The sequence below is a fragment of the Sinocyclocheilus grahami genome, unplaced genomic scaffold (assembly GCF_001515645.1).
Source record: "Sinocyclocheilus grahami isolate Dianchi unplaced genomic scaffold, SAMN03320097.WGS_v1.1 scaffold382.1, whole genome shotgun sequence".
In the NCBI taxonomy this organism is placed as follows: Eukaryota; Metazoa; Chordata; class Actinopteri; order Cypriniformes; family Cyprinidae; genus Sinocyclocheilus; species Sinocyclocheilus grahami.
Window position 1 is genome coordinate 1,403,744 of NW_015505561.1, and position 13,487 is coordinate 1,417,230.

The 13,487-nt window shown below is 35.6% G+C and overlaps 1 protein-coding gene across 1 annotated transcript in view; it reads left to right on the forward strand.

Moving 5' to 3' along the window:
• LOC107549838 (glutamate receptor ionotropic, kainate 5) overlaps nucleotides 1-13,487 on the forward strand; it is a 104,479-nt gene that overhangs the window by 48,023 nt on the left and 42,969 nt on the right. The window contains exons 5-7 of the mRNA XM_016231009.1: nucleotides 5,858-6,031; nucleotides 7,068-7,232; nucleotides 12,077-12,174. Coding sequence (XP_016086495.1) covers nucleotides 5,908-6,031; nucleotides 7,068-7,232; nucleotides 12,077-12,174 — 387 coding nt within the window. The 5' untranslated portion in view covers nucleotides 5,858-5,907. The remainder of the gene's footprint in view (nucleotides 1-5,857; nucleotides 6,032-7,067; nucleotides 7,233-12,076; nucleotides 12,175-13,487) is intronic.

Below are 13,487 nucleotides of genomic sequence, written 5' to 3' on the forward strand. Positions count from 1 at the left end.
AAACTTGTAAAATACATTTTAATGGGCATAAGTGTGAAAATAACCAAAGGATATAGTCAAACCAAAAATTATTCAGAGGCCAGATATAATTTTTGATATTTTTTTTACTAGTTGGTGCAGGACACTATAGTTAATTTATGTAAGTGAGGATAGCAAAATAAAGTAAACTCTGACAAATCATACCCAAAAATTCTTCATACAGTGGACTACCAGTAAAATTGATACAAATTTGGGACCAAAAATTATTCAGACCGAGTCTGGGGAAAAAACTGAAGTTGAGGTTTGCATGAAGCTGGATGACAGCATGCCCAGGAGATTACAGGCTGTCATTAAGGCTAAAGGTTGCCCGACTAAGTATTGATAGTTGTGTAAATACTGTCATACTAACAGCTGTCTAATTTTTGGTTGATTGTAATCTATTACATACCTTTCTATCAAAGTTATCTAACATTATCAAGCTGAATTTGTTCTGACACAGTGTAACTCTGAGTTCTTGTCATATCTTATTACCATTTTCTAAACTATAGCGAATAAACTGATAATGTGAGAAATGTTGAAGGTGTCTGAATAAATTTTGGTTTGACTCTCTATTTGATAAATGAAGTTAACCAACTAACATTATACATACTCTTTTGGTTTCTGTACCCAATATTTAAAAAAATTACAAATGCAATAAAAATATTGGTATCGGTACTCGGTAGCGGCAAGTACCAAAAATAAAAGTATCGGTATCGGGCGAGTACTGGAAAAAGTGGTATCGGTTTATCCCTAGTTAATATGGGATGTTTTAATGTTAAAGGTCCACTGAAGTGGCTTGAAACACACAGCTTTATTCTATGTGGTGACGTAATTTCAACTGCAATTGGAAGACAGGGCAGGGATATATTTAGCAGCTCCACCTCCTTTTCCATAGCTTATATCAGCTTAGGCTGGAGCCATTGAGCTCGGTAAAGCCACATTTGACAACTTATAACAGCCACATTCTAATAGATTATTCCTTTAGATTCTATATGAAACTGTTACTAAAGCAAAACAGTGATTATAATCATGCTGAGGATGTGTAGTTTAAAAAGTATGTAATGTATTGGTGAATGGCACCGTTGTTATTTCTTCTACTCGTCAGTGCTGTTTCTAATACCAAGTCTATCTAACAGTTTCTCTTGCTAATCTCATCCATATCGCTATAAAATATAGCATTCTCTGTAGAAAGGACATGACAACCCAAAACCAGACTTCTTTCGCCCCAATGGAATATTTACACTTGTTCCCTATCCCCTATATAGTGCATACGTGCCATTCACCAGAAAATACAAATTCTGTGAACAAGTGCCGTAGTTTCACCGTCTATTTAAAGTGTGGGGGCGGGGCACTTTGGATTCTAGAGAGTATTTGATTGGACAGAAAGTTTGAGAAGTTGAAAAGCTGAAGTGCAAGGTGATGTGATGTCATAAAAATCATTGTCCATATTGGCGAAAGAGAGAGACTTTAAGTTTTGAATGATTATATTGTCTAAATGCGGATTTTGGCATTGTTTTGGAGCACACAAGCTTAGATAACCTTAAGGCTAACATATTCATACTAAACGCAAAATACTTAAATTTTAATTCAATGGTAACTTTAAAGTATAAAAAACCATAGCTGTCTTTTTTTATTAGACAATACATTGATATTGAAGCAAAACCAATCATTCAAGAATTCAGTGATTCTTTCATATTTACTCAGTGTTGCATGTCTTTAAGAATTTTAAATTTTTTCGTTTAGGCGTTTCGTCCACACGGATCCGGCGTTTTGGGAGAGTGAAACCGATATTTTATTAAACTGGGTCCCAGAGTGGATAAATCTGAAAACACCACCCTTGCGTTTTCATGTGGACAGCGAATCCGTATATTTTCTGAAACGATGACGACATCAGCCCACGTCTCACCCCTAGTCAGACACCGCTACGTCACGTAACAGCAACAACAACATGAACAAACACTGAACGATTGTCTTTTAACTAACTAACATTAACACAGATTAATAAATGTATTGTTCCATGTTCGTTTGTATACCGTGCACAAGGTTTATGCGCATAGTCCAAGTCGTCTTCTCTGTTTTTTGTGTATCTCTGTGGCAGAATTACAGCTCCACATACTGGTCTGGCATGTATACTACATCGTTTTGTGGTTTCGTGTGGATGCAGATATTTCTTGAGACGAGGGGGAAAAAAGTTTGGAAAGGGAAAGCTCTGGCTTCGTGTGGACGTAGCCTAAAAATCTAATTATAAGATAACACGCATCAAAGTTTGATTTCAACCATTCATTTCACTATGATTTCAATCTTTGACATGGCCTCAGTCAGTATTAAATATATCAAGGTTACATTTTCACAAAATGTTCTTTACCTTATGAAGTATGATTTTATGTAGAAAATAGTACATAAAAAATTACTTTAGCTGGGTTCTCACAGCCAGGGTCTCACACACACACACACACACACACACACATATATATATAAAATTTAAAAAATGCTTATGTGATTAAAAAAAGGAAAATGACTTCTGGAACCCAGGCCACTGGGCCAAGAAGATGGTGGTCACTGTTGAGATTTGTAAAGGTTAACAAGGTGTAAATGTCCATGCATCAGTCTTAGGATGTGTTAAACACATTATATATTGTTATAGAGAGTGAAAGCAGAGCTCCATTGATTAGGCGAGCCTGCAGGCAATTACTTTGACTGTTAAATTCAATGCAGGCAGACGGGAAAGCTAACAGTTAAATAACTGAAACAGCCAAGCTTGAATTTCTGCCCATTCAGCATGCTGTCGCCTCATGTGGTATTTACTTGTGTGTTAATACTTTCTTTTTTTTCCCAACCCTCTCCCCTCTCACTATCTCCTTCGGTTTACTTTCATCTTTCTCTCCACTCTATTTCTGCATTCTCTCGCGCTCTATCTCATCCCGGCTGTCTTTCTTCTGTCCTCTCCTCCCTTTTTGGTTCGCTCACTTCATTTTGGTTCCATTCAGACTTCAATTTGAATGCATTCAAAGGGCCTTATTGGCAGGAAAGATAAACATTTACTTCATGGAGCCGGAGAAGGCCAATACAAATCAAGCTGTTGACAAACTCAAACACAGGCAGCCTAGGATTGACGGCAGCTTTAGGGATGAGGCTCTTGATCTTTAGGTTGACTTGTGTCTCTGTTTTGTGCGGCCCATGCGTGTGCACACACACACACAGCAGACCGGAGTCTTTTTGGCTCTATTATGCTGCATTCGTCAAGCTTTCAATCTTTCTTGCTCTCCTCTTTGTCTCCCAAAGCCATTTCTGAGTCTGTTTCTTCTTGCTGCATTCAATTCTCTCGGCTTCTCTGCATGCGGCCTGTGCCGAGGTTACGGTACAAATAATCATTATACGTCACTTTGACGGACTGGGTTGTAAAATTTCTGTCTTGGTCTATTTTTGTTCATTTTTGATTTCCCTGGTAATTTTTTTTACTGTTTTATTCGTATACATGCTCATTTTTCCACATATGCATTACACACCTCTTCTGAGATTGCTTTATCTGTGAGCAGCATATGTGAAATATCACGCACATGGTATTTTATTCATGCACAGTAATAATTTAGTCCGATATCAGTCCTGTTTAGGTCTACAGTGACCTGAACACATTTGAATCGAAAGGTCTGTTTATTTTTATGCTTGCATACATACACTTTCCTCCTTGCCTGAAAAGTTTTGGAAAACCACTCATAGTAAGCTCATGTTATTCTTCAGTAGAATATATAACATCCCAGAATTACTATGTGAATCAATGATAAGTATAGAAACACAATAGACCAGATACTTTAATATTTTATCTGTCAAAATGACTATTTTGAATCATCCATCGTTTAAAAAATGTGGTTTTCGGTTTCCAGTTAACAACCTCAGCTAGTCATGGCAACTGCTGCAAATATGTTTTCAGGTGCTAATAAACAGCAATGCACACTTTGGCAACAGTCCTGAATATTTTATCACATCATATCCACAGCATCTTGTGTATGGCTTATATTACAGCGCTGGGACAAGTAACAGGCATTTTGGTATATCTCATTTCTTGATGTGTGGATGGGAATATATACCCGTGTTGTGTGTGTTAGTGAAGGGCATTGAGAAAACAGGCATATGATGTTTAAAAGTGACATGTTTGTGCTGCTTGCAAACCAAAATGGTCAATGAGGAAGCCTTTAATAGCTTAAGTGGGTGATGCAACACATGGACAGAGTGGTGTGGACAACAGCCAAGTTAAACAAAAACCAAGGACTATGTTTGGAATGGAATAATAGCTGCTTACTGCACGTTGTGCATTATATACTGTATGCTGATTTTTTTTAATAGTATGCATTATTCAGTGCGGTGGCTATATAGCAGAATTGTTTTCACGTGACCTCTCTCTCTCTCTCTCTCTCTCTTTATATATATATATATATATATATATATATATATATATATATTATTTTTTTATATTTGACTTGATTCAAAGTGTGAGAAATACTTTTGTCTGATCTCACCTTGCTTCGTCTTCTCTGTTAAAGGGAAAGTTAACCTTAAATGAAAATTTGCTGTTAATTTACTCACTATTACATCTTGGATGGCCTGAGGGTGAACTTTGGGTGGTGTAAACCTTTTTGATGAACTATGCAGTACCTTTAACATATCGGAAGAAATGCTGATACTGCCCTTTTCCCTTTTGTATCTCTCTTTTTGAAAAGCATCAATCAAACAGTTAAACTAAAATTTAGTAACACTCTTAATGCAATCTTAAAAAAATCTCCATTTTTCATATAGTACATTAATAATGTTGTGATGTCTAAATTCACTGGTAACATTTAACATGACAATTTAATATTTTTTGTATTTGTATTTAATTTTTATTTAGCCAAAATAGTATGTATTTAGGCATAATAGAATTTTAGCCCATTATTGGTTACTGGCTATAACATGAAAAGGATTACCTGCTTATCGATATCAAACAGAATTTTAATACCGTGCATCCTTAATTTCTTTCTTAAAGGTGGGGTAAGCGATTTCTGGTAGCCAATGTTGACATTTGAAATCACCAAAAAAAAACCCACGCCCCTACCCCAAAAGGGTCTCGCCCCTATTTTGATAGCTCCGCCCCACACATACGTACGCAACCCAGGCAACGATTAGTTCTGTGAAACAAAGCAAAACCAATGTTACACCGTAAAAATACTATTGAACTCATTATAATCAGTGATACTGTCTACACCATAGATATATACAGTATATATACATATCTATGGTCTACACTTGATGCGGCATGACATGACAGAAAACTGCTGCTGTGTTCCATTTATGACATATTGACACAAATTTCAAATGATTTTCAACGGCCGCTTTGTCGCGTCCAGTGTACCAGACAGACTAGACAGACAGACAACAACTAGCTGTTGCGGGGCAGACACAGTGTTACTCACCTATTGAGAAGAAACAAAGCAACCCCGGCGTCTGGTCGCAGGCCTTCCACTCCTTGAGTTCTCTCCAGCGCTGGAAAGCTGATCCGATATTTACACGGGTCCTACTTCTTGCCTTAAGCCTTCTTTTGTTCTGCAGACGTTTTCCTCTTTTGTTTTTTATCCGCCATCTCTATCTTTCTGTCACTTGGCTTGGCGAATGTCCGTCCTGTTTACCGAACGCTCTCTCCTCCACATCATGAGTAGACACGCCCCTTACTGCTGATTGGCTACAAGTTTGTTTTGCTATTCGGTCCGAATCAGTTTTCTAAAGCGTTTTTGAAAAATCGCTTACCCCACCTTTAATTCTGTATGTCAGTGGATGACTTATCATGTATAAATCCATACCTGCCCTCCAGGTGGCGGTGCAGGCAGCCAGACGACCTTTCTTCATGAGGAGCAGTGGAAGATGCCGGCTCTGCCAGCGCTGCTGCTGTCGATTCACCTCCTCTTCCTCCTCCTGCTGTTGCTTCTGCTGACCATGGCCCCGTCCTCTCACAGCCAGGCACCCGCTCTCGCAGCCGTTAGGATGGGTGAGTCCACCACTTCCTGATACAAAACACACAAAATTGCATCTTCACATCATCTCTCTGTTTCTAGGGTGTGATTGCTTTACTGGTCCAAGTCAAAACTATGGGATCATCTTGCCTGTTTTATCATGTACCTGGTGAAAATAGTATATTACTGAGATAATCTCCTCAAAAAGCCACATAATTTGAGGTATCATTCATGTCAGTAGTACAAACTGTGTTGGAAAGGTTAATAGTCAGGGATAATAGTAATAGTACTACACCTATGCAACTGCGGAACTAACCTCGTCCACTTTCTACCCTAATTCTGCCTCAGTTCTTCCAGCTTCATCTATAGAGATCATGTGAAAAATAAAACACTTTTTACTTGGAATAAGCAGCGGTAGAGTCTCCTGATAACCCAAATGTTTTTCTTGTAATGGAGGCAGCAAGCATCAAAGTGAAGCCCACATTTATAGTGACTACAAAGCTTGTTCTTGATTTAATGTTTTAAACGCATCTTCTGATGTACTGACCTCCTACTAGGCCTAATCTTTTTCAACGAAACACCTGTTATGCAGAGCAGAGAGTGTGAAGCAATAATCTCAGATATGTATGTTAGGATCGTTTTGCTTCTTTTTTTGTTGATTTATCAAAAATAATATTAATCCATTTTGAATCCGTTCAGAGCAGATTTCAGGCGAAATTAGGCAGTATTATCGGATTCAAGCAGGAGCCTTTTTCAAAGTGGCTTGTACTTGGCTGTTGCTTCACAGCATGTGACTGATTGCTTCAAGCATCAGCATGTTCGTCTTGATTATTGCGAACAATAAAGCATCAATTAATCTCTGGCAATCCTCCAAAGAAAATGCGCTCAGTAGCACAATCTAATCAGTTAAAATCACAACATGCGACATTCGTTGCAAACTTGTTTCTGTTCAATCATGATGAGTAACTCCATCTTTTTGCAATAACAAACGCAACTTCAATGGTCAACATCAGAAAACTCAATTAAATTCCAGAGCGGTAAAAAAACAGAGCTTTTTCTGTTCCTCTTCAGCTGCTATTTTAGATGATCAGTCAGCGTGTGGACGTGGAGAGCGGTTGGCATTGGCTCTGGCCCGAGAGAACATCAACAGTGTGATGGAGGGCCCGGCGCGAGCCCGTGTGGAGGTCGACATCTTTGAGCTGCAGAGAGACTCTCAATATGAGACTACAGACACAAGTGAGTCCAACAAAACGACTACACGCACAAACTGGTACCCACATCAAACGGCATTCACAATTTTACTTCTGTAATATGAAGTATTTTGAATGAAACCTCAACAGCTTGAATGAAAATCCTGCAACAACAACAACAAATTGAAGGTTGGGACAGGATGCTTTTGAATGGAAAGTCAAGGTTGATGATGGAAAGTCAAGTTTGGAAGACTTCTTTTTGTAATGTATTGTTATTTGCAGTTATATTGTATTTTTTGTTAACCAGAAATAAATTACCCATTGGCAAGATTTAATCTTGAGTTATCTGGATCAATATCACTGTAGGGTGCCTTTTGCTGTCCTGTACATAACTCATTTGCCATGATAACTTAACATTAAAATGACTATGAAAGGGTGTGTTATATTAGGCTAAGTTTTTATATTCATAGCAAAAGCATTACTTGGCTCTTTAGATACATTTTCAAGATATTTTTTTTTAGTTTTGTGTAAGAGGATGTGTGTTATTTTGCTATGTCCCATGCACTGCTCATTGAATTTGAATGATATTAGTATATATCAAATCATACAATTTACAAATTTTGTTCACCTATTAATATTTCGTTAAATAAGCGATTACTCAATTTGAGTTTATTGATCATTTGGTAATAAAAACGATATTTTTATTTAATAAAAAAGAAGAGGACTTCTTTTTGTAATGTATTGTTATTTGCAGTTATATTGTATTTTTTGTTAACCAGAAATAAATTACCCATTGGCAAGATTTAATCTTGAGTTATCTGGATCAATATCACTGTAGGGTGCCTTTTGCTGTCCTGTACATAACTCATTTGCCATGATAACTTAACATTAAAATGACTATGAAAGGGTGTGTTATATTAGGCTAAGTTTTTATATTCATAGCAAAAGCATTACTTGGCTCTTTAGATACATTTTCAAGATATTTTTTTTTAGTTTTGTGTAAGAGGATGTGTGTTATTTTGCTATGTCCCATGCACTGCTCATTGAATTTGAATGATATTAGTATATATCAAATCATACAATTTACAAATTTTGTTCACCTATTAATATTTTGTTAAATAAGCGATTACTCAATTTGAGTTTATTGATCATTTGGTAATAAAAACGATATTTTTATTTAATAAAAAAGAAGAGTTTGTCCATGTCCATTGAATGGTTGTCCACCCTGTCGTATTTGGGAATCTGCCCCTTTAAGAAAAGGCCATCCCCTTTAGTGACATCAGGACAACAGATTTTTTGTCTCTTCAGTGGCGGGAATTTCAACGGCCGAGGTGAGTAAGTTGGTGACTTTTCAATTGACAAATTTTCTTCGTATGAGTTTGCCTACTTGCTTTGCCAAAGCTTAACATGTCCACCCTGTCGGCATAAAATATGCCAGAAGTGATTAGAATACAGTATTTTCAAAATATGTAAGTTTAATTATACCAAATTCTCAACAACCAGACTAACTATTTAGCTAGTCACAGTTTGTTGTAAGCTAATATGCTAACTGAAGCCACCCTGTTGTTGTTCCAAAATGTCCACCCTGTTGTTGTTCCAAAATGCCCACCCTGTTGGGCACTTAGACATGACAGGGTGGACACACAGCATTCATTTGTAGTTAATATTGCTAAAAACTAAAATGAGTGGGGAGGGGGGTATATCAATGTGATTGAGGATGTAATTATATTATTTATTATTATTATTTAATTTTTTTCGAGGTTGAACATTTTTTTAATTGTCATATTTTGTCATGCTTTGTGTGTTCTACATTATGTGTCCACCCCGTCATGTGCTGGTCCACCCTGTTCATTATGTGTCCACCCCGTCATGTGCTGGTCCACCCTGTCATCTTGATATTTTACAATATTTTAAATAATAATTCAATCATATCTATATAATCCAGTGTGTTCAATAGCTAGGTTTGGGGGCAATAACATGCAAACAAAAAACTGCATCCAAATATCACAGTTTTCTCATGAGTTTCTTTAAAAACACATGGTTTACATTAAATATTTTATGTATTTATAATTTGAAAGCAAACAAATAACCCCTTTTTAGGAAAGGGACATCATACCTTTCAGAAAATATAATTTGTATCTTAATATTGCAATAAATATGTATTTAACAGTATAATATATGTCCATGACAGGGTGGACAGTATATTATGGTTTATGCTTCGAATAATGGCCCACAATTATCTAAAAAGAAATGTGTGGGAGCTCAGCTAATATGTTTCTATGGTACTTGAGTGTCTACTATTTATGACATGACATAAAGCAAATGGGAAATTTTGTTAACCAGAAATAAATTACCCATTGGCAAGATTTAATCTTGAGTTATCTGGATCAATATCACTGTAGGGTGCCTTTTGCTGTCCTGTACATAACTCATTTGCCATGATAACTTAACATTAAAATGACTATGAAAGGGTGTGTTATATTAGGCTAAGTTTTTATATTCATAGCAAAAGCATTACTTGGCTCTTTAGATACATTTTCAAGATATTTTTTTTTAGTTTTGTGTAAGAGGATGTGTGTTATTTTGCTATGTCCCATGCACTGCTCATTGAATTTGAATGATATTAGTATATATCAAATCATACAATTTACAAATTTTGTTCACCTATTAATATTTCGTTAAATAAGCGATTACTCAATTTGAGTTTATTGATCATTTGGTAATAAAAACGATATTTTTATTTAATAAAAAAGAAGAGTTTGTCCATGTCCATTGAATGGTTGTCCACCCTGTCGTATTTGGGAATCTGCCCCTTTAAGAAAAGGCCATCCCCTTTAGTGACATCAGGACAACAGATTTTTTGTCTCTTCAGTGGCGGGAATTTCAACGGCCGAGGTGAGTAAGTTGGTGACTTTTCAATTGACAAATTTTCTTCGTATGAGTTTGCCTACTTGCTTTGCCAAAGCTTAACATGTCCACCCTGTCGGCATAAAATATGCCAGAAGTGATTAGAATACAGTATTTTCAAAATATGTAAGTTTAATTATACCAAATTCTCAACAACCAGACTAACTATTTAGCTAGTCACAGTTTGTTGTAAGCTAATATGCTAACTGAAGCCACCCTGTTGTTGTTCCAAAATGTCCACCCTGTTGTTGTTCCAAAATGCCCACCCTGTTGGGCACTTAGACATGACAGGGTGGACACACAGCATTCATTTGTAGTTAATATTGCTAAAAACTAAAATGAGTGGGGAGGGGGGTATATCAATGTGATTGAGGATGTAATTATATTATTTATTATTATTATTAAATTTTTTTCGAGGTTGAAAAATTTTTTAATTGTCATATTTTGTCATGCTTTGTGTGTTCTACATTATGTGTCCACCCCGTCATGTGCTGGTCCACCCTGTTATCTTGATATTTTACAATATTTTAAATAATAATTCAATCATATCTATATAATCCAGTGTGTTCAATAGCTAGGTGTGGGGGCAATAACATGCAAACAAAAAACTGCATCCAAATATCACAGTTTTCTCATGAGTTTCTTTAAAAACACATGGTTTACATTAAATATTTTATGTATTTATAATTTGAAAGCAAACAAATAACCCCTTTTTAGGAAAGGGACATCATACCTTTCAGAAAATATAACTTGTATCTTAATATTGCAATAAATATGTATTTAACAGTATAATATATGTCCATGACAGGGTGGACAGTATATTATGGTTTATGCTTCGAATAATGGCCCACAAGTATCTAAAAAGAAATGTGTGGGAGCTCAGCTAATATGTTTCTATAGTACTTGAGTGTCTACTATTTATGACATGACATAAAGCAAATGGGAAATTATAACAACAATTTTTAAGTATTGTGAGGGTTGAAAGGCACTCTATCGTGATATTGACCCATCTACAAAATTATTATTATTATTTTTACTTTCCAATTATTTGACTGTATTAATAAATGGGCCTTCCATAACAGAATGGAGTTTAGAGGATGCTTTGTGAATAGAAAGCCAAGGTTTAAGGTCAAGTATGGATGATTTATTTTTCAAATGTATATTTAATTAATATATTAATTATTATCAATAGTTAATAATTAATAGTTAAATTATTATATTATACTGTTATTGTAAACAAATTTAAATTACCTACTGGCAAGATTTAATGCTGATTTCCTGCAACAGTAATTTGAAGCAATGCTTACATTTTTTCTTTAATCTTTTTCATTGGAGAAAGTTATTACATTTTGATGAAAAACTTTTTTTTTCTTTAGAACATGTACTGCTGAGGAGTGCACAAAAAAGCCAAGAACACGGCTAAAGAAAGAAAAAAATAGTGTCAATTTTTAATTCAAGTTTGCTTTAACCATTGGACTGAAATGGACCGATAACACACACTCACAGCATGTGAATGTAACAGGATAAAAGATTTTCATTTGATGCGAAATGAATTACATACCCATGTCACACATGCACAGTGCCCTGAACATTTCAATGCAACACAGTTCAAAAGCAAGCAAGAAAAAAAATCTTTTCATCTAAATATACACCCTGTGTGCTCTCTCTCCCTCGTTCTTGTGTAGAATTAGAGCAGCAATCTCCTGTAGGCAGAGCATAAATCTGTGTTGTGCTTATTGATGTAATTAATCAAAAAGAGCTTTGCATTGACTCCTAATTTGATATATCATCTAGGAACAGGACACAGAACTGGACGGTGTCCAAGACGTTGGCTTTTTCTCTGCCCGCTGCATTGTTTATCTCTCTCTACCCTGTCCCTTTCTCATTCAGTCACTGTCTTGCTCTATCACCCCGCTCTCTATCTCTCTCTCACGGTACCTCTATTTATCTGTCTCTTTCTAATAACATCTTTACCCCTCTCAGTGTGTCAGATCCTGCCAAAGGGAGTGGTGTCTGTCATTGGTCCTGCCTCTAGTCCTGCTTCCGGATCCACCGTCAGTCATATATGTGGGGAAAAAGAGGTGAGAATGAAAGGAAGTGCGTTTGCGTATATGTGTCTGTGAGAGCATTTCTTGAAATGATAAATTTACACTGCTCCTCAGCCACGGGACATTATTTCCTGTGTGCCTTTGCTTTGCTGCTTGAAAAGAATCTCCTCCTCTGACCTAATTTCCCGTATTTTCTCTCTCCTCTTACGGTGAGAGATACTGTAGAGTGATATATCAGCCAGGATGATTAATTGGCCGATATCTGGCCGTTTTGGTGCCCAATCAGGCAATTAACAATTTAATATTGCATAAAATGAATGTGCATTTAATTTTAGTCATTTTGTGTACACCTAATTTACTGTTATTAAATTGCATAATATTTATACAGTGTGGTCAGCACTTTTAATCTCAAATTTTCAATATAATTGAAACCTGGAAATGACAATCGTCCAGGGCTGGACTGGAACAAAAAAATCGGCCCTGGCATTTTTTGGTCCAGGCGGCCCACCACCACTTATATATATATATATAGTTTTTGAACAGTAAGATTTTTTATGTTTTTTAAAGAATTCACAGTTTTCTCATGAGTTTCTTTAAAAACACATGGTTTACATTAAATATTTTATGTATTTATAATTTGAAAGCAAACAAATAACCCCTTTTTAGGAAAGGGACATCATACCTTTCAGAAAATATAACTTGTATCTTAATATTGCAATAAATATGTATTTAACAGTATAATATATGTCCATGACAGGGTGGACAGTATATTATGGTTTATGCTTCGAATAATGGCCCACAAGTATCTAAAAAGAAATGTGTGGGAGCTCAGCTAATATGTTTCTATAGTACTTGAGTGTCTACTATTTATGACATGACATAAAGCAAATGGGAAATTATAACAACAATTTTTAAGTATTGTGAGGGTTGAAAGGCACTCTATCGTGATATTGACCCATCTACAAAATTATTATTATTATTTTTACTTTCCAATTATTTGACTGTATTAATAAATGGGCCTTCCATAACAGAATGGAGTTTAGAGGATGCTTTGTGAATAGAAAGCCAAGGTTTAAGGTCAAGTATGGATGATTTATTTTTCAAATGTATATTTAATTAATATATTAATTATTATCAATAGTTAATAATTAATAGTTAAATTATTATATTATACTGTTATTGTAAACAAATTTAAATTACCTACTGGCAAGATTTAATGCTGATTTCCTGCAACAGTAATTTGAAGCAATGCTTACATTTTTTCTTTAATCTTTTTCATTGGAGAAAGTTATTACATTTTGATGAAAAACTTTTTTTTTCTTTAGAACATGTACTGCTGAGGAGTG